Source organism: Rana temporaria, chromosome 1, assembly GCF_905171775.1.
Source record: "Rana temporaria chromosome 1, aRanTem1.1, whole genome shotgun sequence".
NCBI lineage: Eukaryota > Metazoa > Chordata > Amphibia > Anura > Ranidae > Rana > Rana temporaria.
Window position 1 is genome coordinate 364,251,332 of NC_053489.1, and position 27,570 is coordinate 364,278,901.

Consider the following 27,570-nt stretch of genomic DNA (forward strand, 5'->3'; position numbering starts at 1 on the left):
AAATTCATATGTTATAGTTTGGCACAGGGCACTGTATTGGTATTTATTGCACACTATCTGTTGATTGGTTGCACATTAATTAATAATCATAGACACATGTATATACTTTTTGTTTTTTGAGTAACAAGTTCACAGGATCAGTCGTGGTAAAATGTTTATATAAATATAAGTTAGCGCATTTTACTTCACAAATACACACTTCTAAGTATGCAGGGATTCAGAGTAAAGATGTCCACATAGACCATCCTCCTCACTGCTATTGTTGTCATCTCTTTTACTTTACACTCCACGAGCGCTTCAAGCCTCACTTTCAGATTGCTCTACCGCAGGGCAGTCTTTACAATCACTATTGCATATATATGCTTAGATGTACCATGTGAGTTGCTAAATGTTGTACCTTCATTAAATGTATCCATATTGCTACACTTAAATTTGTTTCATTGGTTTAATTTGTTTTCAGGATTCGTTTTCGAATCGATTCGAAAAGTTTTTTAATTTGAAAAGTTTTCGAATTTCCAAAAACAATAAAATAGAATAGAAAATAAAGGAATACAATTGAATTTGTTTTTGTTTTCCATTCTATTTCTTTATTTTTCAATCTATTTTATTCTCTTTGGAAATTGGAAAACGATTTGAATTCAAAAAGTTGTCAAATTTGAAAACTATTTGAAAAGATTTCGAATTTGAAAAGTTTTCGAATTTCAAAACTATTTAAATTCGAAAACTATTCAAAGACGATTTGAATTTGAATAGTTTTCGAATTTGAATAGTTTTGAAAATCGAAAACTTCTCTTTTATACTCTCTAGCTCCGGCTGGATTTTGCTTCTACTCCCCTTGTGTAGGGACATTTTATGGTTACTCAACCCGGTCACATTACTATAATCTTTTTATATGGACTATAGACTGAAGGACCTATGAAGAAATAGTTGTGGAACGAATCATTTGAGTTTCCATTATTTCTTCTGGGGAAATTCGCTTTGATATAAGAGTGCTTTGGATTACAAGCATGCTTCCGGAACAAATTATGCTCGCAATCCAAGGTTTTACTTTATTTCAGAATTAACCAGGGAAATTGACAGCAGTAGTTTTGCCTAGCATAAATAACAACTGGTTACAAGAGCTTTCATTATGTAATTAGTTCACCTCCATTGGAATAATATGTACTGCTATTTGGACCATGATTTGCACAAAACAGGAGAAAACCAAATTATCATTTTTTTCAATGACTTGAGCCTGTAAAACAACAGAAAATTGAGACAGTTTAATTGGACAAAAGGCTGGTGGAAACTGAATACAAATTCTTCAAACAGTGGTTTAGGATGCACCCCTGTCATGCCGTATGGAGTGCAGCCTGTGGGTCAGGTCCCAATTTGAATCCAATATTACAAGTTTTTTCATATGATCAAATATGGACTTCTACTGGAATATGTAGGACACATATTTTTGTTGCCAAAAAAATGTAAGTGGTGTAATAATAGCTTTTCCTCCAACATGAAAAAGACTGAGCACCTTTGAGAACCACAGAATGTATTCTCCTTCAGAGGGGAGGCCTGTGTAAAACACACTTTCCACACCAAATGTTTTTTAGGTCTTCTGAGTTAATATAATTATGGATTACTGCAGTTCTCAACTACTGAATAAAGTAACCTTACTCATACCTTACTGTTGTGCACCTTATTTTTTACGTTTATCACTCTCTTTATCCACAAATCTTTAGAAAATTTACATTTGTTTTAACCATGACTTCTGCCTGAAATATTTTGTTTACAAAACTGCGATCTTTAATCTCTGAATTGACATTGTGCAGTGCATTATTTCTTCCTGAGCAAGTTTGAGCAGAGGGAAACAAATTTTTAACTGAGCCGCAGAGACCTGTGGATTCCCATTTGGTCAAGGAAAGAAAATGTTGTCATACATACTTATAAATGTTACAAAAATCATCTTGACGGAATTGTCTTTCGTAAGCAAAACAGGAGCATTCATGATTAGTTGCTATCAGTTCCATGTGCTGTACAAATTAGGAAGGCAACTTGAGTCATTACTGTATGAAAACGTATGTCATACTTATGTTCTTACACAGAGTTCAAAATGTCATTTCAGTAGTTTCCATGGAGATTTGACATCACTTTCTGTACAAGAGTAATTCTTCCATGCTAATTGGGCAGTGATTTGCTTCTGTTTTGTGTAGTGTCATTTCCCCATGTCCAACATGCCAACATATTTACATTTTTCCTCTTCTATATTTCAGTCCTTAAATCGCTGATTCTGAATCTTCTTGTAAAATGGCTCGTCCCCTTCTTCACTACCCTCCCTTTCGATTGTATGGGGTTTCCTTCTCAGACTAGCTTCCCGGCTAGCAAGGCCAATAGCTTCAGCTATTAGAGGTGTTGGCACACCTCCAGCAACATTGACAGTTGGTCCACAACGTGGTTCAGAGTCAGGCTCTAGGTCACTAATGGAGGAACCAGGAGACACACCAGCGCCTTTTGGTGGCCTGTAGCCACGAAAATCTTTGCTCATGTCATAACTTCCTGGTTCTTGGGCATCCCCAGCTTTTTGTCCTGCCTTCCACTCCCATGGGCCATTGCCTGAGGAGAGATGAACAACAGGGTGATGAGGTGCATGAGCGTCAATAGTGACAATGCTGGAACTATCTCTTTCTGAGGGTGAGCGATACTGTGAAGAGTCAGAACTGCTGGTAGTTGAAGAGGAAGATGTTTCAGAATGTTTTGGAGTACCCGAGCCTAGCACGGTTGCCTGCTGCTGTTGCTGTTGCTTTGACATGGCAATCACCTGCATTAATCTAGGAGGATTTGTAGTTGCCCTTGGTGCCCCACCTTTTTCAGCCATCATCATCCACTTGGCTCTAATTGCTGAACTGCTTTTTGGGGAACCAAGTTGATTTTCTTCAGGGATGTGAAGAAGTGGTGGAGCTGCAGGGCGTGGCTGAATAAGTACCCGAGGAGCTCCTGGCCGAGCCTGAACTGTGGGATAAAGTGATGGAGGAACTCTGTCAGGGTCTGGCTCATCAAGTATAATACCCGAAGTTTCAGAGGCTGCTCTTCGATGGGCTTGTGCCAATGCTACCTCCTCCCCAAGTGTCAGACTACGCCCTTCCATAGGCTTTGGCTTCCATTCAGGACCTGCTGTCCTCTGACGAGAGCCTTCACTGGGCATGTGCATAGTCATGTGCCGACGGCCAGCATCCTCCATGGATGGGGTACTCACCCTGGGCAAAGTGTTGCTAAAAGTCACCATGTTCTCCTTTCCCATGGGACTTCTAGGGGCTAATAAGTCAACATCCACGCTGGCACGTTTTAGGCTGCCAAGAGAATTTTTCTCACGCTGAACCTATAAAGAAACATCATCAGTCAATGAAATCATTAAAATCAAAGCAATTATTTTTCAATAGATGTATTTATGGAATAGATGCTGCCCTTAATCTCCTGACATATGCTACAATCTGATTGTAGTCTCTACCAACAACTGTGTAGAACAGGGGCCTGCTTGATTTCATACAAATTAATTGGATACTTTAGGTAAGTCCTCATATTACATAGTTTTAGTAAAGAGAGTGCACACAAATTCTATGGTCAGACTGTAATATGTATGGTGAGTTTAAGTATGAATATGCTTAAAATGTATGATGCCTTCAAATTAAGCTCATTTGAAAAAGAAGCATTAAGAAAGTTGCATCATCAGACAATTTTAGTGAATTCATTTTGATAAGTATCGTGGGTTTTGTGAACCCCCTGTGTCACCAGTAGAATACAGATGCACCCCCCCCTTTCCATCCAAAAGGAAAGGGGTATAATGATTTCCTAATGTTTGCCCTGCAAAGTGGTCTACGTTACACTATATGACACTCCAAGGATTTGAGACAAAAAACAGGTCACAAGCCATGAAGCAAGAGAGTAAGTCAAAACATTGTTGGGGCAGACTTTGTTCATGTCAAAGCAGATGACCAGCATTGGCCTGGGCAGGCAGAAAGAAGATCAGGAATTGGTAGACGGGCTAGAGTAGTTATTAGAAGGAGCAATCAGGGTTTCTAGAGCACCTATTGAAGCTGAGTTTGTACTTGCCACTTATCATGTCTGCATTGAAAAACCCTACTTTGATCCAATATGCTCACCCTTCTATATCAATGGCCAGTTATTAATTGCTATGTGCACTGAGACCCTGGGGTTCCAGCTGGGGTACTATTGGTGTCCTTTTCTACTTTCCACTTTTCTTCGCCCCTCTGTCTCCTCTCCTTCTCCTATCTACTTAGTCTCATCTGTAGGGATGGTCTCTACTTACGCATTTTATTGTTTCTTGTATAGTAAACTCAATATATAAGCATCTCATCCGCCAGCACCTAATTCCCTGGTATAGGTGCACGGATTTGATTTCCTTTTATCTATATTGTTTTTCTGTTATGGCATAATGGAATAATGTGCTCTTTGACATGCTAGACGTCATTTGCTATAATTTCTCTGCTTGATGTACGACTGCTGCGGACTAAGTCACTGTTATTAGTCTTCTGTCTGTATATCTGATCGCAGTTACACATTGTATTTCTTAAAACTTTAAAATAAAAATGTATTGAAAGAGAAAAACCCTACGTTAAACCAGGCCTCGACAAAATCCGGGCGCCAAGTCGCAATTGCGTCAAGAAATTGCGACCTGGCGCCTGGGGAAGCTTAGGGCTGCAGAAGGCCGCAAAGCCACGGCCTCAATTACCGGTCGGCGGGAGGGCGTGATCGCGGTGGGTAATTGAGGCCTTCACAGAAGGAAGCTGAGGACTGCAGAAGGCTACAAAGCCACGGCCCCAATTACCGGCCGGCGGGGAGCGCGATGGCGGCAGGCCCGCGCCTGCCGGTAATTGAGGCCTTCACAGAAGGAAGCTGAGGACTGCAGAAGACCGCAAAGCCGCGGCCTCAATTTCCGGCCGGCGCGGGCCGGCCGGTAATTAAGGTCGCGGCTTTGAGGCCTTCACAGAAGGAAGCTGAGGCCTGCAGAAGGAATCTAGGAGTGGCCATCTTGTGGTGGCCGTTGGCATTACAGGTTACATTACATTACATTCCAAGTAGCAAAAAACAGCAGTTCTAATGTTTTTTTTCACTGCCATCTCCTTCTCTCTAATTAGAACCCCCAAACATTATATATATTTTTTATTCTAACACCCTAGAGAATAAAATAGCGGTCGTTGAAATACTTTCTTTTACACCGTATTTGCGCAGTGGTCTTACAAGCGCACTTTTTTGGGGAAAAAATACACTTTTTTTAATTAAAAAATAAGACAACAGTAAAGTTAGCCCAATTTTTTTTATATGTAAAAGAAAATGTTGATACCCAACATGTCACGTTTCAAAATTGCTTCCGCTCGTGGAATGGCGACAAACTTTTACCCTTTAAAATCTCCATAGGCGACGTTTAAAAAATTCTACAGGTTGCATATTTTTGAGTTACAGAGGAGGTCTAGGGCTAGAATTATTTCTCTCGCTCTACCAATTGAGGCGATACCTCACATGTGTGGTTTGAATATTGTTTACATATGCGGGCGCTACTCACGTATGCGTTCGCTTCTGCGTGCGAACTTGGCGGCACGGGGTGCGTTTTTTGGCTCCTAACTTTTTTTGCTGGCTCCTAGATTCCAAGCAAATTTGTCAAACCCTGCGTTAAACAACAGGTTGCATTGCGCACTTGGTACCAATTTGCATAGCCAGGGTATAAAAAGTTGGCATAAGAGCCAGTCATGGTTATGGAGAACTGGTGGCTGGTCACAGTTTGTGAAAGAGAACTTCAAGTGAAAGATTTTTTAGTAAAATAAGTATTTTACAAAAGAACACGAATGAACAAAGAAACGTCATGCCCAAACTAATTAATGGTTTAGAACAGTGGTCTCAAAGTACCGGCCCGCGGGCCATTTGCGGCCCGCGGACCAGTTATAAATGGCCTGCAGGCAGGGTGGAAGTGAGGGGAGCAAAAAAAAAAAAAAAAAAAAAATTTTTTTTTTTTTTTTTTTTGAGCTGGAGCCATCTGGTGGTGAGCCGTTGGTATTACAAGTTATTACCACCAGATGTGAGCTGGCGCCATCTGGTGGTGGCCGTTGGTATTACAAGTTAAGTATTACAAGTTAAACAGCAATTCTAATGTCATTTTACACTATTTTCACTGCCATATTCTTCCCTCTAAAGAAAACCCACAAACATTATATATATTTTTTATCCTAACACCCTAGAGAATAAAATAGCGATCGTTGCAATACTTTCTGTTACGCCGTATTTGCGCAGCGGTCTTACAAGCGCACTTTTTTGGGAAAAAATTGTCTTATTTTTAGTTATCCCCATTTTTTTTAATATTATGAAAGATAATGTTACGCCGAGTAAATTCATACCCAACATGTCACGCTTCAAAATTGTGTCCGCTTGTGGAATGCCGACAAACTTTTTTACCCTTTAAAATCTTTTTAGGCGACGTTTAAAAAAATCTACAGGTTGCATGTTTTAAGTTACAGAGGAGCTAGAATTATTGCTCTCACTCTACCAATCGCGGCGATACCTCACATGTGTGGTTTGAACACCGTTTACATATGCGGGCGCTGCTCACGTATGTGTTCGCTTCTGCGCGCAAGCTCGTCGGGACGGGTGCGTTTTCTGGCTCCTAACTTTTTTAGCTGGCTCCTAGATTCCAAGCAAATTTGTCAAACCCTGACTTACACCAGTGCTGGTGGTAATAATGCGCTCGCTGACACCAGTGCTGGGGGTTAATAATGTGTTCGCTGACACCAGTACTGTTGTTTTTTAAGTTTGAAAGTTTGATAAAGGAGATAACTAAGGGCTAGTTTTTGGACTTTTTAGGCACGATTTGGTTGGTCAGAATATATTTACACAAGAAGAGATTTTCTCTAAAAAGTAGGTTTGTTTATTTAGATATAAAATATCATAATATGTAGAACAAATAAAGAAGAAAAAGTATTGCCGTTTCCAGCACAAAAAACTATCTAAGAGGCTAACTAGGCAAGCCTATCCATAAACATTGACAGGAATTATACATAAAATATAACAATGTATCCACAATGAGATTGAACACTTCCAAGAGGATTTGGAATAAAGTGTATAAATATAATTAGTAATCCTGTCAAGTTGTGGAAATGCAGGCAAGGGTATGTCTGCGGTGGTTTGGCTTGCTGCGTTGGTAGACTCGACCGGTTTCGCGCATTAGCAGCGCTTCCTCACGGAGTCAGCAGTGTAGTTTTAACTATAGGACAACATTGAACAATGACACACAAAAGAATAGATAAAAACAGTATATCAATTTGGATAATAACACTGATGAAGCAGTAAAATAAATAAATATAAACAGGGATATATACACGGGCAAGTGGAGGTGGAGGAGAAAGGTAAGGGAAGAGGGGGGGGTGGGGGGGGGGGGAAAGGGGAGGTGGAGAGTGAGGGAAGAATAGAAAAGGGGGGGGGGAGGACGTAAGGGGGTGAAGACAGGGGAGGGGAGAGGGAGAAAGGAAGCATAGAGTCCTGATAAGTAAATGCAACCCCAGAGCATTTCCTCAATGATGCAGTGGGAGCGAGGGTAGGTAGGTATAAACAATGTAGAATAGTTTAGGGGAGGAGAAAATAATAATAGGATAAAGGAGCTAATATAGATACTTACAGACAGTATTGATTGGTAGGGGGATCGATATATAAATTTTCTGGTAATAATAAAGGAAGAAACAGACTGTGTCCGGACTGCTGGACGTTGTAAGGGGTATAGGGGAACGACCCAAATAAAATAGAAAGTAACAGTCTGAAGAATAAAGAAATACAATGAGTATACTATAAATCTAATACAGAGTGATAGCAAAATAATAACAATGGGGACATCCTACCTTCAATGAAGGAGGGCAGGGCTTGAGGCAAGGAAAGAAGGGAGAGAGTAAACAGTACCCTCTAACAATCCTCAAAAAATGCTACACTTCCTGGTAGCAGAAGTGAGAAACCAGAGCTGGGTGCCGGCTGATAGCCAGGTATTAAGGCAGTGGGTAAGCCTGGTATGATAAAGAGAAAAATGCAACCTATTAGTTAGAGAGAACGGGGTAGAGATAAACAGAGGGTAGTAGGAAGGGGCATACCTGATTCAGTGTATGCGACAGCAATCTCCTCCACGAGTCTCCCGAGAGACTGCAGCGATCGGGTCTCGTGTACGGGGGCTTAAATAGGGACTCGCTCAGTGCGGAGAGGACGTAACACACGGGGATTGCGTGTGACGTCATCCGCAGTAGCCGCGCGTCTCCTCATCATGCGTGCGCGCCGTAGAAACAAACAACACGGCGCCACACATGAGAGGCATCGCTCCAGGATGGAGGACTCCATCTAGTGGTGCGAATACAGATCTCTGTACAGAGATCTGTGATGCGCGGCCAGCCACTGCATCGAAAGGGGAGGGGGAGGAAAAAATCTCAAAGGGTGGAATGAACCATGGCAGGACTAAGAAGAGTAGTAGATAATAGAAACTAACATCGTGTGGGTAAAGCAGGGGGAAGGGGAAGTCAGAGCATAGATGATTGCCCGTGTGTATATAATGCTAAGTACTAATTACAATATCAATGGTTATTGGGATATAACACATAAAATTCATTGATAGTTGGAGATTCCTTGGATAGATAGAATAGTATAAGAATAAAATGGGGGGGGGGGAAATAAAGGGGAAGGGAGAGAGAGGAAACGAAAAAAAGGAGGACCCCAAAAAGCGAAAAAGCGGAAATAATTGAGGTTTGGTAAACAACAGAGTCACATCCCATTGATAACATACCAACAGGGTTACACAGAATTCTGCACAGTAGTCTCAACACACACATAGATAGATGCGACACACGAGCCATACATAGATATACATACATTGGTCTTTATACATACATAGATAGATGGAGCTTGCAAAAAAACAGCTAGTATTACATATCATCTCATAAAGACTTATATTAACAAAGTGATGATTAGAATATATATATCTGGGAATTTGCCCCAATGTGTCCATTACTAATCTATATTATTAGATGGTACTTGTGATGTCAAGAGATAGGAGGCTAGAATACCAAATTTGAAAATAGAAAATAAATAAAGAAATTTATAAAAAAGGTTTGTACGATTGTGCCTCGTTGAGGCCGGGGGCATAAAGGGCGTTGAGGCGTTCTATCCACAGAGTTTCTCTTTGCAATACCAACTTATCCCAATTACCTCCTCGATCATTTTTAGGAATCACAGCGAGAGCAATAAAGGAAACTACCTTATTGTTAAAGCTGTGGTATAGATCTAGGTGTCGACTCACAGAAGTCACCATTTTTCCTTTTTCGGAATAGTAAACGTGGTCACGGATCCTGGCTTTGAATTTTCTGATGGTTTTACCCACATAGAAGGCCTGACATTGACATGTCATCAAATAAATAACTCCCTCTGTGTTACAATCAGCATGGAAGTTGGGTATAAATGTTTCCCCATTGGGCAGGATAAATCTAGTGCCAACAGTGATCCATGAGCAGAATGAGCAGTGTCCACACCGTGTAATGCCATTAGTAGATGTTCCCTTATTCCGGTTTGATATATAGTGGCTTGATGTGAGTTCATCACGCAGTGATCTGGACCTCCTAAACGTTACATCGGGCTTGGCCCCAAGCCCGATGTAACGTTTAGGAGGTCCAGATCACTGCGTGATGAACTCACATCAAGCCACTATATATCAAACCGGAATAAGGGAACATCTACTAATGGCATTACACGGTGTGGACACTGCTCATTCTGCTCATGGATCACTGTTGGCACTAGATTTATCCTGCCCAATGGGGAAACATTTATACCCAACTTCCATGCTGATTGTAACACAGAGGGAGTTATTTATTTGATGACATGTCAATGTCAGGCCTTCTATGTGGGTAAAACCATCAGAAAATTCAAAGCCAGGATCCGTGACCACGTTTACTATTCCGAAAAAGGAAAAATGGTGACTTCTGTGAGTCGACACCTAGATCTATACCACAGCTTTAACAATAAGGTAGTTTCCTTTATTGCTCTCGCTGTGATTCCTAAAAATGATCGAGGAGGTAATTGGGATAAGTTGGTATTGCAAAGAGAAACTCTGTGGATAGAACGCCTCAACGCCCTTTATGCCCCCGGCCTCAACGAGGCACAATCGTACAAACCTTTTTTATAAATTTCTTTATTTATTTTCTATTTTCAAATTTGGTATTCTAGCCTCCTATCTCTTGACATCACAAGTACCATCTAATAATATAGATTAGTAATGGACACATTGGGGCAAATTCCCACATATATATATTCTAATCATCACTTTGTTAATATAAGTCTTTATGAGATGATATGTAATACTAGCTGTTTTTTTGCAAGCTCCATCTATCTATGTATGTATAAAGACCAATGTATGTATATCTATGTATGGCTCGTGTGTCGCATCTATCTATGTGTGTGTTGAGACTACTGTGCAGAATTCTGTGTAACCCTGTTGGTATGTTATCAATGGGATGTGACTCTGTTGTTTACCAAACCTCAATTATTTCCGCTTTTTCGCTTTTTGGGGTCCTCCTTTTTTTCGTTTCCTCTCTCTCCCTTCCCCTTTATTCCCCCCCCCCCATTTTATTCTTATACTATTCTATCTATCCAAGGAATCTCCAACTATCAATGAATTTTATGTGTTATATCCCAATAACCATTGATATTGTAATTAGTACTTAGCATTATATACACACGGGCAATCATCTATGCTCTGACTTCCCCTTCCCCCTGCTTTACCCACACGATGTTAGTTTCTATTATCTACTACTCTTCTTAGTCCTGCCATGGTTCATTCCACCCTTTGAGATTTTTTCCTCCCCCTCCCCTTTCGATGCAGTGGCTGGCCACGCATCACAGATCTCTGTACAGAGATCTGTATTCGCACCACTAGATGGAGTCCTCCATCCTGGAGCGATGCCTCTCACGTGTGGCGCCGTGTTGTTTGTTTCTACGGCGCGCACGCATGATGAGGAGACGCGCGGCTACTGCGGATGACGTCACACGCAATCCCCGTGTGTTACGTCCTCTCCGCACTGAGCGAGTCCCTATTTAAGCCCCCGTACACGAGACCCGATCGCTGCAGTCTCTCGGGAGACTCGTGGAGGAGATTGCTGTCGCATACACTGAATCAGGTATGCCCCTTCCTACTACCCTCTGTTTATCTCTACCCCGTTCTCTCTAACTAATAGGTTGCATTTTTCTCTTTATCATACCAGGCTTACCCACTGCCTTAATACCTGGCTATCAGCCGGCACCCAGCTCTGGTTTCTCACTTCTGCTACCAGGAAGTGTAGCATTTATTGAGGATTGTTAGAGGGTACTGTTTACTCTCTCCCTTCTTTCCTTGCCTCAAGCCCTGCCCTCCTTCATTGAAGGTAGGATGTCCCCATTGTTATTATTTTGCTATCACTCTGTATTAGATTTATAGTATACTCATTGTATTTCTTTATTCTTCAGACTGTTACTTTCTATTTTATTTGGGTCGTTCCCCTATACCCCTTACAACGTCCAGCAGTCCGGACACAGTCTGTTTCTTCCTTTATTATTACCAGAAAATTTATATATCGATCCCCCTACCAATCAATACTGTCTGTAAGTATCTATATTAGCTCCTTTATCCTATTATTATTTTCTCCTCCCCTAAACTATTCTACATTGTTTATACCTACCTACCCTCGCTCCCACTGCATCATTGAGGAAATGCTCTGGGGTTGCATTTACTTATCAGGACTCTATGCTTCCTTTCTCCCTCTCCCCTCCCCTGTCTTCACCCCCTTACGTCCTCCCCCCCCCTTTTCTATTCTTCCCTCACTCTCCACCTCCCCTTTCCCCCCCCCCCCCACCCCCCCCCTCTTCCCTTACCTTTCTCCTCCACCTCCACTTGCCCGTGTATATATCCCTGTTTATATTTATTTATTTTACTGCTTCATCAGTGTTATTATCCAAATTGATATACTGTTTTTATCTATTCTTTTGTGTGTCATTGTTCAATGTTGTCCTATAGTTAAAACTACACTGCTGACTCCGTGAGGAAGCGCTGCTAATGCGCGAAACCGGTCGAGTCTACCAACGCAGCAAGCCAAACCACCGCAGACATACCCTTGCCTGCATTTCCACAACTTGACAGGATTACTAATTATATTTATACACTTTATTCCAAATCCTCTTGGAAGTGTTCAATCTCATTGTGGATACATTGTTATATTTTATGTATAATTCCTGTCAATGTTTATGGATAGGCTTGCCTAGTTAGCCTCTTAGATAGTTTTTTGTGCTGGAAACGGCAATACTTTTTCTTCTTTATTTGTTCTACATATTATGATATTTTATATCTAAATAAACAAACCTACTTTTTAGAGAAAATCTCTTCTTGTGTAAATATATTCTGACCAACCAAATCGTGCCTAAAAAGTCCAAAAACTAGCCCTTAGTTATCTCCTTTATCATTTATACTAGGACGTGGCACCCTTTCTTTACTTTATAATATCCACATGCACACTACATGTGAGGATATTGTTATCCCTCCTCTTTCAAGTTTGAAAGTTTGCATGCGGCCCCCCATGGCATATGAAAACTTGTCTTGTGGCCCTCAGGTAATTTGAGTTTGAGACCCCTGGTTTAGAAGAAATATATAAATGAATAGAATTTATTTTCATTATATTAATATATGCTAACATTTCATATTCTCTCACCAGATGAGTTAGTCATTTGGATTATAGTAATGAAATCTATGTAAATGTACACTTGATTGCTCTAGCCAAGCTTACAGTATCAGTCATTGCACTTAAAGGAAATGTATAGTGTTTTTTTTTTTTTTATATATATATATATTTTTCATAATGTATGTAATGTATTCAGGCAATAAAAAAATGCATTTACAATAAATAGTTTTAATTATTTATAGTCCAGTAAATATGGCGATGTATACAGCAGCATCTCAGATTGATTTCAAATGCAAGTGAAAAGGGCTACCTCTTGGCTGACCTGCCAGTGTTGTCAACCGCCAGTATTTTTACTGGCAGCCAGTAAAAAACAGGCAATTTTCTCCTGCCAGTAAATGCCAGTAAAAGGCTGCCAGTAAACAAATATGGCTGTGACGCTCGACTTGGTCCGGAGCTGACTTGGACCATCCGAGTGCTTGCTACAGTGTGATCGGGCAGCTTTTGAGGGTGTGGTGCCTGAGCATGTCGTGTGATGTCATGGTGCAAGTAGAGCAGCCAGAGCCTCGTGTGCGGGTCTGCAGGATGGGAGCAAGGCAGGCTGGGACCAGGACCATCAGTGCTGTTTAGACTGGAGTGGACTTTTGGGGGCCGCTTGGCTTGGAGTGACTCTGTGACTCAGGAGGTGACATGTCGTGTCAGTGAGGTCTCATCATCATCTGTGCTTCTGCACACTGCTGTTGGTGTCACTGTGAGAGTTTCTTGCCCTCCTGAGGCTGGTCCCTGAGCTACTTACTATATCTAAAATAAGAAATATGTTTTTGCCTTATTATCTACCTTAAATCATATTGCTAATTGCATATTGTATTTGTTTGTAGCCTAAATACTCTAATTCTAAATACTCTAATTCTAATTTCCCCAGCCCCAACGCAGGCCTCCAGAGCGGCAGAGCAGAGTGTGAGCAGCAGGGCTGGAGAGAGCCCCCCCAGTCCAGGGAAAGCGCCGAGGACATCGGTCGGCGGGTCTGCTGCCAGGAGGCGGAGCCAGGAGTCGGCAGGACCCTCGCCTCCCAGGGATCCTCCCCTGGGGGGTTTTCATCTGAAGGAGAGCGGGTCGCAGACAGGTCGGAGGGCGAATTGTCCGGATCTGATGAGGAGCGGGTGATCCCAGCGAGGTCGGCGGTGAAGGATTCGGGACGGTGGTCGGCTGGTGGGTCTCTTCCTAGGCAGCCCGGTAAGTCCATACCTACTTTAACTGCTGCTAACATGTCTGGGGGAGGGGTTACAGGTGGTAGCCAGGACAGGTCAGGGACAGGGGGGTCAAAGACGGAGGAGGCTGGTTTTAAGGGATTTTTGGCGGGTATAAAGGAGCTGGTCAGCCGTTTTGAGCAGGGAGGGAGTGGGGCTAGTCCGGCGGCTGCATGGGGGTCCCCGCAGACGAGCGTAGTGGTGAGTATACCTGAGGCTGGGGTGGTGGTGCCCCCTGCGCCGGTTGTCCCCCCCACCTCCGCGGTTCTGGATAGCGCAAAGAAAACGGGGGAGGAGGGTAGCAAGGCCACGGTGGAAAGGCAGGATGTGGTGAGTTTGGCAGATGCGGCAAAATGCGAAGTATACATATGCTTGGAGGGTCCATTGGGACTCATTTGAAGGCGGAGGTACGCGCGAAAATTGGTAAAGGTGAGTACGTCGAGATATTTTCATTGTTGCCGTTGGAAAAGTTCAACCTGGATAGGGTCAAGCCGGATGACTACAAAAAAGACGATAAAGAAAAGCGTAGGTATCGGCTGATCCCACGTACTTTCTCGAATTGGTTGCAGGCGTTTAGTATTTTGGCTAGTGTGATTAGCACTAAAAAGCCAGAGTGCGGGGCAGCGGGGGCACTGCTTGGCTTAGATACGACGAGCAGTTTAGGCAGCGGATGCCAGTTCGACCGGACTTGAGGTGGGACCACAAAGACATAAATTTGTGGGTCCGTCTCATGACTTCGGCCAGGGCCCCGAATCAGTTTTTTCAGGGAGGGGCCGGCGGATCGTCTTCCTCTGGACAGCCGGCTAGTAAAACAAAAGGGGTGTGTTGGCAATATAACAAGTTTGGGGCAACATGCAGGTTCAAACACGAGTGTTCCGGGTGCGGGGGAACGCACACCTTGTCCAGATGTTTTAAACAAGGAAAAGGCCGTTCAGGTGAGTTTGGTAACAAAAGGGAGGACTCCGGTGATAGTGGGAAGGATGCGTCCGTTTCTAAGTAAGTATCCGGACAGGCAGGCGACCCGCTTATTGGAGGAGGGTTTTGCGGAAGGTTTTAGGATTCCATGCTTGTTGCAGGTAATACCGCCCGTTCCTCGCAATTTGCGGTGTGCATTGTGACATCCTGAGGTGGTTTCAGAGAAACTACTGAAGGAAGTGGCTTTGGGGCGTATTGGCAGGCCCCTTTTCAGAGGCTCCATTGCCAGATTTGGTGGTTTCTCCTTTGGGGGTTGTTTCCGAAATAGGAGCCGAACAAATTTAGATTGATTCACCACCTTTCCTTTCCAAAAGGGGGGTCGGTGAATGATGCCATAGACCCGGACACTTGCGCGGTTAGCTACACGTCATTTGACGCTGCCGTGTCATGGGTGCGTCATTACGGACGTGGTGCACTCATGGCTAAGGCCGACGTGGAAGCGGCTTTTAGACTCTTGCCGGTGCACCCCGTAAGCTTTTGCCTGTTGGGGTGCACATGGAATGATGAATTTTTCGTGGATCGATGCCTGCCAATGGGGTGCTCAGTGTCGTGTGCACTGTTCGAACAGTTCAGTTCGTTTCTGGAATGGGTGGTCAGGGACGTGTCAGGGGTGAATTCCATTATCCATTACTTGGATAACTTCCTCTGCGTGGGCCCGGCGGTGTCCAGGACGTGTGCGATACTGTTAGGTATGTTCGGTGTCCCGTTGGCTCCGGACAAGACGGAGGGTCCTAGGACGGTTCTCATATTTTTGGGGATCACATTGGACTCGGCGGCCATGGAGAGCAGGTTGCCCGAGGGCAAGGTGGACGCATTGAAGGAAGAGATACGATGTATGTTGGCACTACACACAGTGCAACTGCGAACACTGCAATCGTTGTTGGGCAAGCTCAACTTTGCGTGCTGCATTGTACCCATGGGCAGGGCATTTTGTAGACTTCTGTCAGCTAGCACGGCGGGGGTGCGGTCACCACACCACTTTGTCCGTTTGGTAAAGGCGCATAGGCTGGATTTGCAGGTGTGGCACACATTCTTAGAATCCTTCAACGGAAGGGCGCTGTGGATGGCTGGGCCCGTCAGCAATTTCGATATGGAATTGTTTACGGATGCGGCGGGTTCCACTGGCTTTGGAGCTTTCTTCCAGGGCAAATGGAGAGCCGGTCCATGGCCTCAGTGTTGGGTGCAGGCGGGATTTACCAAAAATTTGGTACTGTTGGAGTTATTTCCAGTAGTGTTGGCAGTGGAATTATGGGGCGAGTCTTTTCGGGATCGAAAAGTTCGTTTTCATGGTGACAACCTGGGAGTCGTTCAGGTTATCAACAAAGCATCAGCATCGTCACCTCCGGTGGTACGCATGCTGCAGAGGTTGGTGTTGCGTTGCATGCAACTGAACATTTTCATATATGCAGTGCGCCTTCCTGGGGTAGAAAACGTCATTGCTGACGCGTTATCTCGTTTCCAGTGGGACAGATTTCGGGAGTTGGCGCCGGAAGCGGAGCAACAAGGAATCACATGTCCCGACTGGCTGTGGAAGATTGCCTTGGAGTAGCACACGGATAGATTCGGAGGTCGGTGAGTGAGATGACGTGCGCCGCTTACAGCAAAGTGTGGCAGGAGTGGGCTGAGGTAGGCCGCGAAACAGGTGTGGAGATCACAGGTCCAGAAGTGAGGTTGCTGGTGCTTTATTTCATTTCACGGTTGATGGAGGCAGGGGTGTCGGTATCCATGTTGAGTAAGAAAGTGGCCAGGCTTGCTTTTTTATTTAAATGGCAGGGGTTGCCTGATCTTACAAAAGATTTTTGGGTGAGACAGGCGCTAAAGGGATATAGACGGGCCAGGCCCAGCAGGGATGCCAGATGGCCAGTTTCGTTTGAGTTACTGCAGGGCTTGTTTGGCAGTTTGTCGGAGGTCTGTTGTTGCGGCGATAGGGTGGCAATATGGTTAAGAAGATCTAAGACTGATCAAAGTGGGAAGGGCAAAAGGGTAATTGTTTTTGCCTTACCAGAATCACCGTTATGTCCGGTGGGTGCGGTCCGGGGATTTTTGGAGAAACGCCCAGACAAAGGAGGGTCCTTACTGATACACGCAGATGGGTTGCCACTATCCAGGTTTCAGTTTACTGCGGTCTTTCGCACATGTTTGAGGTCATTGGGTTTGGCAGACAGGGAATATTCGTCACACTCATTCCGGATAGGGGCAGCTACAGAGGCAGCCAGAAGTGGTTTAGATGAGGAATCGGTGAAGCGGATTGGGAGATGGGAGTCCAATAGGTCTCGTATTTATGTGTGCCCCCATTTGTTGGTCAATTTGTGAAAAAAAAAATGGGGGGGGGGGTAGTATTGCTGGTAAGACGTGATCGCTGTTTGGTTATGCATATGTGTAAGTGGTCGGGGCTGCTAGGTTACGGCGGAGCAATTTCTTTCTTTCCTTTTAAGGTGCGGCGGCGGCTCTGGTTTGGATACTAGGGCACTCCTATGTGTTTTGAGGGGCTAAGAGGGCTGAGGCTAGACCGGAAGGCCGGCAATTGGGGTTTCCCAGGGAGGAGGCCCGGATTCACTGGCTGGGAGTGTCGGGCATGCTGTGGAGTAGGATGGTCCCTGAAGTGCATAAGTATGCGCGTCTGGACCGCCCGCCCGACGTTCTTATCCTGCACGTGGGCGGGAATGATCTAGGCCTTAGGTCAATGCTGGACCTAACCAAGGACATTAAATTTGATGTCCTTCGCCTGCGCATGGCTTTCCCGGACATGATAATAGTCTGGTCTGACATGGTGTCTCGCACGTCGTGGCGCCTTGCTAGATCTTGGGAGGGCATTAATAGAGCCAGGATGAAAGTGAACAGAGATGTGGGAAGGTTCATGGGGAGGAATGGAAGCTTAGTGATTCGCCACATGGAGCTGGAAGAGGAGACGTGGAGGTACTTACGTGGAGACGGGGTGCACTTAAATGACATTGGGATTGACATGTGGGCATTGGGCATACAGGATGGCATACAGAGAGCCCTTAGGGTGTGGAGGGTCGCCCAACTGTAAAGGCTTTTACAGTGGTGCGCTGTGGCGGGTGTCTGGTCGTTTTGCAGGAGAAGGAAATACCTGGTAAAAGATGGGTCAGGACTTGTCGGTGGTATGGGTCCTGATGTTTTGGCTTTCAGAAAGCGGAGGCTTAGCTGGAAGCACTGGGAATGGGGCAATGCGGTCAGGATTGTCTTTGAGTCAGCAGGTTGGCTTGAGGCCTATTATCGGATGGGAGAAGACCGCAGTGCAGAAATTGAAGGAAGTGTATAATAAAGGTTTTCCCTGCAAAAATTATTGACACCTTTGACGTATGGTTTTGGAAATGTTTTGAGTTAATGTTAAAGTTAATATATTTTAAATAAAGGAGGCTGCTACGGCCATGTTTACTCCACACCCTTGGTATTGGTCTAAGTTACTTAAAGGGAGGTATAGCATTTGGTAACATAGGGGGTTAAGTACTGAAGGGACATACAGTTATACAGCAGTCATGTAACTTTTGGAAATGCCAGTAAAAACTTGGCTGTGCCAGTAAGTTTTGGGGGTTGTGTCAGTTAATTTCAATCACGTAGGTTGGCAACACTGATACCTGCCCTCATTTTATCCACTGTTATACGTATATGGAAGCTCTCATAGACTAGAACTACTCAGGACTACACTACACAGAAACGCTTTGATGAGGCAGTGTGGCTTCCGCAAATTGATAAACGATGTAAAATCGATTTTTTTTTTGCTGGCTACCTTGTAAGTTTGCTGGGAAATTGTTGTTCTTTGCAAAGCCCATCCATGTGCACCTTACTTTAAAAGCTAGTCATAAATTGATTGGAGTGGTTTCCATTTTTATTTGAAATGCAAGCAAAATGCACCTGAAAACACACTGCGTTTGCCCTTTGAGACAAACTCAAAGCTCATAGTCACTCACAGACCATAATGCTGCAGAGAGAGCTCCATAATTTGAAGAAGAACCAAATAAATGACCGAGCTGTCCTCCCCCTGACACCTTTTCCCCCATTGTTATAAATAGTGTTCTGCTTGTGTCAGAGTCATAAAGTCAGTGCTGTCCTTTATAAATAAGACAGTGAAGCCCTAAGGCTGGGTTCACACTAGTGCGAATTGGATATGGGTCTCCCCACATCTAATTTGCATGACAGGAGACTGTGACCGGCTCTTAATGGAGCCGATTCACACAGCTCCGGGGCAGCTGCAGCGCAAATTGCACAGGGATTTTGTGCATCATTGGCTCTGTTTCAGGTCCGAATTCAGGCAAAAATCCAGGTCTGATTCTTCCCTGAAACAGAGAAAAGGGACGCACCAGACTCCTGCTGTCAGCCGCATCTGTTATTAGCTCACCCAGAGATGAAAGCAAACCGTTGTTCTCTTATTTTAGAAAACCAAGTGACACCAGTCTCATGGGCGTACCCTGCATAATTTTTCATAACCATTAGGGCCTGTTCACACATGTGGTATGGTAAGGTGGTGAACTGGCCTCAAATTCAATTTGAATGTCCCCCCAATGCACCTCTGCAACACATTTGCACTCCTACAAACCATTGCAGTGCACCACACGGCATGCACAAAAAAATGCAGTCACAAACCTTCTTCTAGATTTTCACTTTGAATAAATAAATAGATATCAGTTTGTGATCCTCAAGTGTCAGTAGAAATAGAATGTAGCCTGACGGAGCTAGGGAAATAATAAGACCTTTCCTAAATCCTAACAGCACATAGGTTGTTTATAACCTTATAAGAATAAGTGCATGCTGGAGCAGTCAGTTATAAAATATGCATTGTACTACGCCTTTAGCATGTTACATCACGTTTTACATTGTCACAGTGGCCATTGTGCAAGAAATTGTTTTATTTTCCTGATTCCTGTGCCAGGAAATTGTCTGTGGGATTAGGGTATTGGATTTTGTGAGTTTTTAGGCTACTTTTATATATTACAATAAGTCCTGTCAGTGAGTGTGCCTAGAATATGTATTGTGTACATATTTAATTTAACATTAGGTTTGAGCTTAATTTTTTTTAGAACAAACAATTAATATTTGTATCTCACTAACCTGGCGTTGGGTAGCCTGGCCACCTGGACGGGGAGATAGTTCATCATTGCTTGAGGATTTGTTCTGGTGATATACAGATTCATGTCCACGTTGTGTCAAAGCACGTAAACCGTCTTTACTTGGGGGTGCTGGCAAAGAGTCCTCAGAGGATGCCCGAAAATTACCCACAGCATGATAAGCCTAACATTGGTATCAAGCAAGGCAATTAGTTCCATAAAGCATGAATAGTTAATGCATATTGAAAGCTCATTACATGACATCTGCACAGTAAGGTAATATTACATTTTTATATAGTTAGTAGGGTTGAATAAAGACAACAGTCCATCCAGTTTAACCTGTGTGGGTGTGTTTATGTCAAAACCTTTAGTATATCCCAGTATGTTGCGTTCTTTAAGATGCCCTACGTTTTTTTTTTAAAATGATCGACCCTTCTGATTGTGGAAGGAAGTTCCACATCCTTAGCGCTCTGACAGTAAATTTTTCCCCTGATAACATGCATGTGCATGAAACGCGTCAGTGGGCCTTACATGCTGACATCATCGCCGCAGATTCCTCGTGCTAGGAGCGGCAGACATTACAGTAAGGCCGGGTACACACGGACAAACATGTATGGTGAAAGCGGTCCGTCGGACCGTTTTCACCATACATGTCTGCCAGAGGGCTTCTGTACGATGGTTGTACACACCATCGTACAGAAGTCCGCGCGTAAACAATACGCGGGGCGTGTCCGCGGTGTCGCCGCGTCGATGACGCGGTGTCGCCGCGACAATGACGCGGCGACGTGCGCGGCCCGCCTTTAAAATGCTTCCACGCATGCGTCGAAGTCATTCGACGCATGCGAGGGACGGCGGGCGCCTGGACATGTACGGTAGGTCTGTACTGACGACCGTACATGTCCGAGCGGGCTGAATTCCAGCGGGCTGTTTTAAAACAAGTCCAGGAATATTTGTCTGCTGGGAAAAGGCCCGGCGGGCAAATGTTTGCTGGAATTCGGCCCGCTCGCGCCCACACACGACCAAACATGTCTGCTGAAACTGGCCTGCGGGCCAGTTTCAGCAGACATGTTTGCTCGTGAGTATGGGGCCTAAGTTTGGACAATGTGTTTTTTCTTGCTGGAGCATTGTATTTGCTTTTATTGAAATTTTTAATTAAATACTACACTATATTGGTACTCTTTGGGCTCCCGGTGGTGAGATTTTTTATACAGTTTAAAGAACTTTCTGGTTCCCTCCATCCAATTCACAACACCAGGTGGAGTGTAATGGCAGTTTGAGGCTGTGAGTGCATAGATGTACTACATTTAGCCACTGGATTATCCTTACAACACATGGTGGATACTCAAGTCACTTTACGAACAGTTTTTACGCTTATATTTTGGGACATTATTATCTTATCACTTTAGACTTTTACACATACGTTTTTTTATATTGTTTGATATCAATATTGAGCGCTGCACACCATTGGCATCTTTTGTTACTTTAGGAAGTTGTATGATCACTCTTTTGTGCTAGCTGCTGTAGTCCACATAGCACTCACTTTCTGTTTTTTGCATTTATAAAAATATTACAGTATTTAAAAAAAACAAACACAAATGATCACTCACCAAATAAGCAGCAATGCCTGCTCCAATTAGGAATCCTGCATACACATCTACTGGATGACTACGGTACTGTGTGATCTGGGTAAGTCCACACACTCCAGCGGCAATGGCAAAAGAGAAAACTAGCAATGGCTTTAGAAGTTTTGTACTATCTGTTATGATGGAGTTAAAATACATCTGAAAAATAAAACGGTGGTATAAGTCATTATTGTGACCCAGTATGTTACCATTAGCTGTCTTGATTTCCATCACTCTAGCATGTAGGCACTATACAGTGGCAGCCTTTCCTTTAGGGGCACCGGACGCATGGATTTCTATTTTTTTTGTTAGCATATGATTAGAGCCTGAGGCTCTAATTAGAGCTCTAATCATATGCTAAAAAAAAAAAAGTGCGATTGGTTTGACCAAACAAAAGAAAAAGGGGGGGGGGGGGGTGGGGTCTGGGGGTTTGTGCGCCACCCCCCACAAAAAATTAGAGCACCAGCCATCACTGTTACTATACACTGTGTACTATGGTTGAATATACAGGTTGAATATAGACACAAGTCCATCCAGTTAAAAAAGAAACAAAAAATAAATAAATTACAATCCCATGTACCAAATCCTATACCCACAGTTGATCCAGAGGAAGGTAAAAAAAACAGCAAAGCATGATCCAATTTGCTACAGCAGGGGAAAAAATTCCTTCCTGATCCCCCAAGAGGCAATCGTATATTCCCTGGATCAACTTTACCTATAAATGTTAGTACCCAGTTATATTATGTACATTTAGGAAAGTATCCAGGCCTTTCTTAAAGCACTCTACTGAGCTGGCCAGAACCACCTCTGGAGGGAGTCTGTTCCACATTTTCACAGCTCTTACTGTAAAGAAACCTTTCCATACCTTTCCTTATTTAAAAATTGGGATAACTAGGCAGCTGCTATGAAAGCAGAAAGCGAGCCAATACTTATCAGTGCAGTGTGAGTAACTTGCAAAACTGCCCTGTTGCTATAGATAATTTTATATCATTTTCCTTGTAGAATGTTCATGCAGGTTTGCTCTACTCTAGATAGGCCAATGTTATCAATTAGGCCAAGTTGTGATGCTATAAGGTTTTCAAGGAAACCTGTAATAAAGGGTCATTGTAGGCTGTTTTCATGGACCATTTATTTCTTATATTCAGCTATTTGCATGGGCGCAGTGTCAGTTTCTCTTTTACCAGTAATTAGAAATCATGCTGAGCACATTCATTTTGATCTGGTTTGTGATTATGTGGTTATTATGACAGCCATTCATAGTAATCACATGGGTTTCTCTATAAACAATCCTGCCACTCCAGCTGTCATTGTGTCTAGCAGAGAGAGAGAGAGGCAGTTTGACAGCAGTGGCCTACAGGCTGCAGCTGTTAACACGATATATAGACTGCAAAGGTGACTGATATAAAGACTAATGCCACGTACACACGATCGGTTCATCCGATGAAAATGGTCTGATGGATTTTTTCATCAGATATCCGATGAAGCTGACTTCCATCAGTTAAAAAAAACGATCGTGTCAGAAAGCGGTGCCCTAAAACACGACGACGTGCTGAGAAAAATCAAGTTCAATGCTTCCGAGCATGCGTCGACTTGATTCCGAGCATGCATTGATTTTTAACCAATGGATTTCCCCGCAGACGATGTTTTTTTTTCTATCGTTTTTTAACCATCAGATAATTTTAAAACAGGTTCTAAGTTTTTTCACCGATGGGAAAAAAAACGATGGGGCCCACACACGATCGGTTCGTCTGATAAAAACGGTCCATCAGACCGTTTTCATCAGACGAACCGATCGCGTGTACGCGGCATTAGAGTTATTATTAAAAGCTGATATGTATAAATTGCATTTAATTTTTTTTTTTTTGTACATTTGACAGCTTAAAAAAGGATACACAGATATTTATAGGTTTAGAATTATAGTCAAGTTAACGGATGCGTGCGGTCTTAGCATCCAAGCGTCAGTGACCTGGTCTCAAAAAAGGTTAATGCTGACTTTGTCTTTTTTTGTTTGCATATAACATCCTTTTAGACTCTGCTGTGTTACAGACCTATCCTTCAAAAAGATAACGTGGAAGAAGCCTTGTTTGAAGGAAATCCTTTGCATTCTTGACCTCAGTTTCTTATTTTCCTGTTTTCTAAATAAGACATTTACTTTTTTTTTTTGTCTTTTTGCATTCCATTTATAGTATTTGTACTTGTCAATTCCTAATGAAGACCCATTTAGATATGAGAATAATTACATTTTACTTCTTTTGTGCAATACTGTGTCCTGTGGCAGCACTACCTATTAGAATGACACTAATGAGCACTTTTAGGCCAGCAGATACTCACAGAAACGTAGACAGCTGCAAAAGCCGAAAGTGTGGCATGTTGAGAAGGGAACGTCTTCCTGGAAACATAATTTTATGATATGCACAGGTAACTAAAAATAGTATGCAGATGCATATTGCAGCAATAGAACACAACTCATAGCAGATACATAACACAAGTGCTTTTTAATAAATAATGTCTACATAAAGACATCCCTGTCCTTGGTGTGCTGGGGGAGAATTCAATGTGTCATCATTCTTTTACAATATTCCTTTGACATGCTATATTTACCTCACACATTATTTTCTGGAAACTTGCAGTAGGTGTGGATATTCACGGTGACATAAATTGCCCCATTTCTGCTGTTTTGCAACTGCAGTTCACTGTTGCTAGGAAGCAAACAGGGTTGCTTAGCTACCTTTCTTTTGATGCACCTGCCCTCACTATGTGAACACGCTTTCTTGAGTCTGTGCTTTACATGGTCTTGGTGTATCTTACCAGTTATCTAATACAGTAAAACCTTGGTTTGAGAGTAACTTGGTTTGAGAGTAACTTGGTTTGAGAGCGTTTTGCAAGACAAGCAAAATGTTTTAATAAATGTTGCCTTGATATACAAGCGATGTCTTGATATAAGAGTAGAATCATGTCACAACTGAGTATAAAAAAGAAGAGAGGAGCCTCTAAGTGTAGCAATATGGTTACCGTATATACTTTGAGTATAGGCCTGCCCAAATATAAGCCGAGGCACCTAATTTTACCACAAAAAACTGGGAAAACGTATTGACTCGAGTAGAAGCCTAGGGTGTTCATCTGCATGCCTCACTGGGCCTCACTTTGTCCATGTGCATGCCTCACTGTGCCCATGCCTCACTGTGTCCATGCCTCACTGTGCCCATGCCTCACTGTGTCCATGCCTCACTGTGCCCATGCCTCACTGTGTCCATGCCTCACTGTGTCCATGCCTCACTGTGCCTCACTGAGTCCATGCCTTACTGTGCCCATGCCTCACTGTGTCCATGACTAGACTTACGTTTAACATGGGAGTATATAAAAGGGGTGCCCGGCTTTAAAAAAACGGTGCTCCCCGGCCATAGGTCCCCCAGACAGAAAACTTGTGTGCCACATTTTCTGTCCATAAGACCTACGGCCGGCCGGTACCGGGTCCCCAAAGTTACCAGAGAAATTACCATTTAACATGGGAGTCTATGGAAGGGGTGCCCGAATTTGAAAAATCGGTGCTCCCTGGCCGTAGGTCTGTCGGACAACAAACTTTGCGTACTTGTAGAGGAAGAGTGGGGCTATATGTGTGCAGGTGACCTGTACTAGGTCCCCAAAGTCCGGGAGATTAGGCTCAAAAAGGTGACTTGAGTATAAGCTGAGGGGGGCATTTTCAGCACAAAAAAATTTGCTGAAAAACTTGGCTTATACTCGAGTATATACGGTACATTTATTAAAGGTACAACATTTAGCAACTTATTGCTACACTAAGGCCCCATACACACGACCAAACATGTATGCTGAAACTGGTCCGCGGACCAGTTTCAGCATACATGTTCGGTCATGTGTAGGCGCGAGCGGGCAGAATTCCAGCAAACATTTGCCCGCCGGGCCTTTTCCCAGTGGGCAAATATTCCTGGACTTGTTTTAAAACCGTCCGCTGGAATCCTGCCAGCTCGGACATGTATGGTCGTCAGTACAGACCTACCGTACATGTCCGAGCGCCCGCCGTCCCTCGTATGCGTCGAATGACTTCAACGCATGCGTGGAAGCATTTAAAAGGCAGGCCCGCCCACGTCGCCGCGTCATCGTCGCGGCGACGGCGCGGACACGCCCCGCGTATTGTTTACGCGCAGACTTCTGTACGATGGTTAGTACAGCCATCGTACAGAAGTCCCCGGGCAGACATGTACGGTGAAAACGGTCCGACGGACCGGTTTCATCGTACATGTTTGCCCGTGTGTACCCGGCCTTAGAGGTGCCTCTCTTCTCTTTTATACCCTGTAAAAAAATGCTTTGATATACAGTACAAGTGCTTTGGATTATGAAGCATGTTTCTGGAACGAATTATGCTTGCAAACCAAGGTTTTACTGTATGCAGTTGAATTTACTATTTAGATTTTTTTTTTTAACAGTTGTGCTTACCTGGCAGACAAAATAGCATGTTGGTCATTTCCAGTACATATGTCCTGTGTGATAAAGGGGTTTGTAGCACATGAAGTGCCAAGCCTTGTGTAGTTAGGCTTACAGACCGTGAGGAAGAATGGAGCATGATATCCAGTAGCTAGCTGAATGACATCAGTGACCAATGCAGTTGCACACAGGCCAAAAACGTGAACACCTAAAGTAAAGAGAAGAGGCCAGAGTAAAAGAAGTTAAGAGGAAATCAGGGAGAAAATCAATTCAAAATCCCGCTTACCTACAAATCGAACTGTCCTGCGCAAAAAGGAATTGAAATTGCAGCCCCCTGCATTAATACTTCCTTCAGAGCTACCACGGCCCTTCAGTTTGGACTGGATACAGTAAAGGATTCCCTCTCCGAGCATGATCTGAAGGAACACAGAAGAGTAATATATTAGCACAATGAACTTCTGCCTTCAAAGCAGTATCACGAAAAATAGAGGTACTTACAGAGGCTGCAGGGGCAGCAAATGCAAGACTGAGCAGCATGAGTAGTGGGATGAGCTCTTCATTGCTCTCAACATATGGCATAGAGAGTGATCGATCATGACACTGAAATCCACCCTGTGCGGGCCGGAAAACGTCGGTCAGCTCCAGAAAGTACAGAGATACTATGGAGGAGGCCACAATGGGAAGCTTAAAGAAAAAAAAAAGTGTAAGGTAGAAGACAGTAACATACATTTGGGTAGATTTTCTGATTTGTATTGCATATGTATATGAATAAAAAAATATATATATATATATATATATATATATATATATATGTAAGAAGGCCGAGCAGCGGCCTGTGTTTATGGGAGGAGCCCGGCAGCCTATATAAACACCTCACCTGCTCCCGGGCTCCGTCGGCTTCCTGTCTCAGCACGAGACTTCCGGCGCATTTCACCCACCCCCCCCCCATCCCATTCACAGGAATTCCCAGCTTCATTACTCTCCACAAACATCCATCATTTAACAGGGTATGCCCCCTTATTTTGGCGTACCGTCCATTAGGGCCAGCGCACACTTCAGGCCCATTGTATGTTGTGAGTCCTAGTCAGTCTGTGTCCATGTTTGTATCGGCCATAAGGCTCCAACCATAAATATATATATATATATATATATATATATATATATACACAGGGCTTTTTCTCTCAAACATGAGGTGCTGGAACTCAACCACAACCCCCCCCAAACTCCTCCCCCTAAACACACCCTCCAAATCACATCAAATAGTGGGTGTGGTCAGATTTCACAAACAGTAGGAGGGTCTTAAAGGTGCATTAAATACCAGGATTGCATTACATACAGAGTTCAGAGGGGTTACACACAGAGTGCAGAGCTGTGACTTGTAAACACAGAAGCCGAACTTCTGTGTTTACAAGTGATTGTGGTGAGCAGGCACCAAAGGGTCTCAGCTAGAGGTGGGGGAACTGCGTTCCACCAAGTTCCCCCTGAAAAAAAGCCCTGAATATATATATATATATAT

At 43.6% G+C, this 27,570-nt stretch overlaps 1 protein-coding gene across 2 annotated transcripts in view; it reads right to left on the reverse strand.

The window, feature by feature from the left end:
• Positions 1-1,247: 1,247 nt before the first annotated feature.
• The window catches only part of PLPPR3 (phospholipid phosphatase related 3), a 44,024-nt gene continuing 17,701 nt past the window's right edge, over positions 1,248-27,570 (reverse strand). For both annotated transcript variants that reach the window (XM_040322117.1, XM_040322118.1), the window contains exons 3-9: positions 26,553-26,738; positions 26,341-26,470; positions 26,067-26,262; positions 23,946-24,003; positions 21,600-21,773; positions 19,997-20,176; positions 1,248-3,352 (exon numbers count right to left, since the gene is read on the reverse strand). In XM_040322117.1, coding sequence (XP_040178051.1) covers positions 2,246-3,352; positions 19,997-20,176; positions 21,600-21,773; positions 23,946-24,003; positions 26,067-26,262; positions 26,341-26,470; positions 26,553-26,738 — 2,031 coding nt within the window. In that variant the 3' untranslated portion in view covers positions 1,248-2,245. The remainder of the gene's footprint in view (positions 3,353-19,996; positions 20,177-21,599; positions 21,774-23,945; positions 24,004-26,066; positions 26,263-26,340; positions 26,471-26,552; positions 26,739-27,570) is intronic.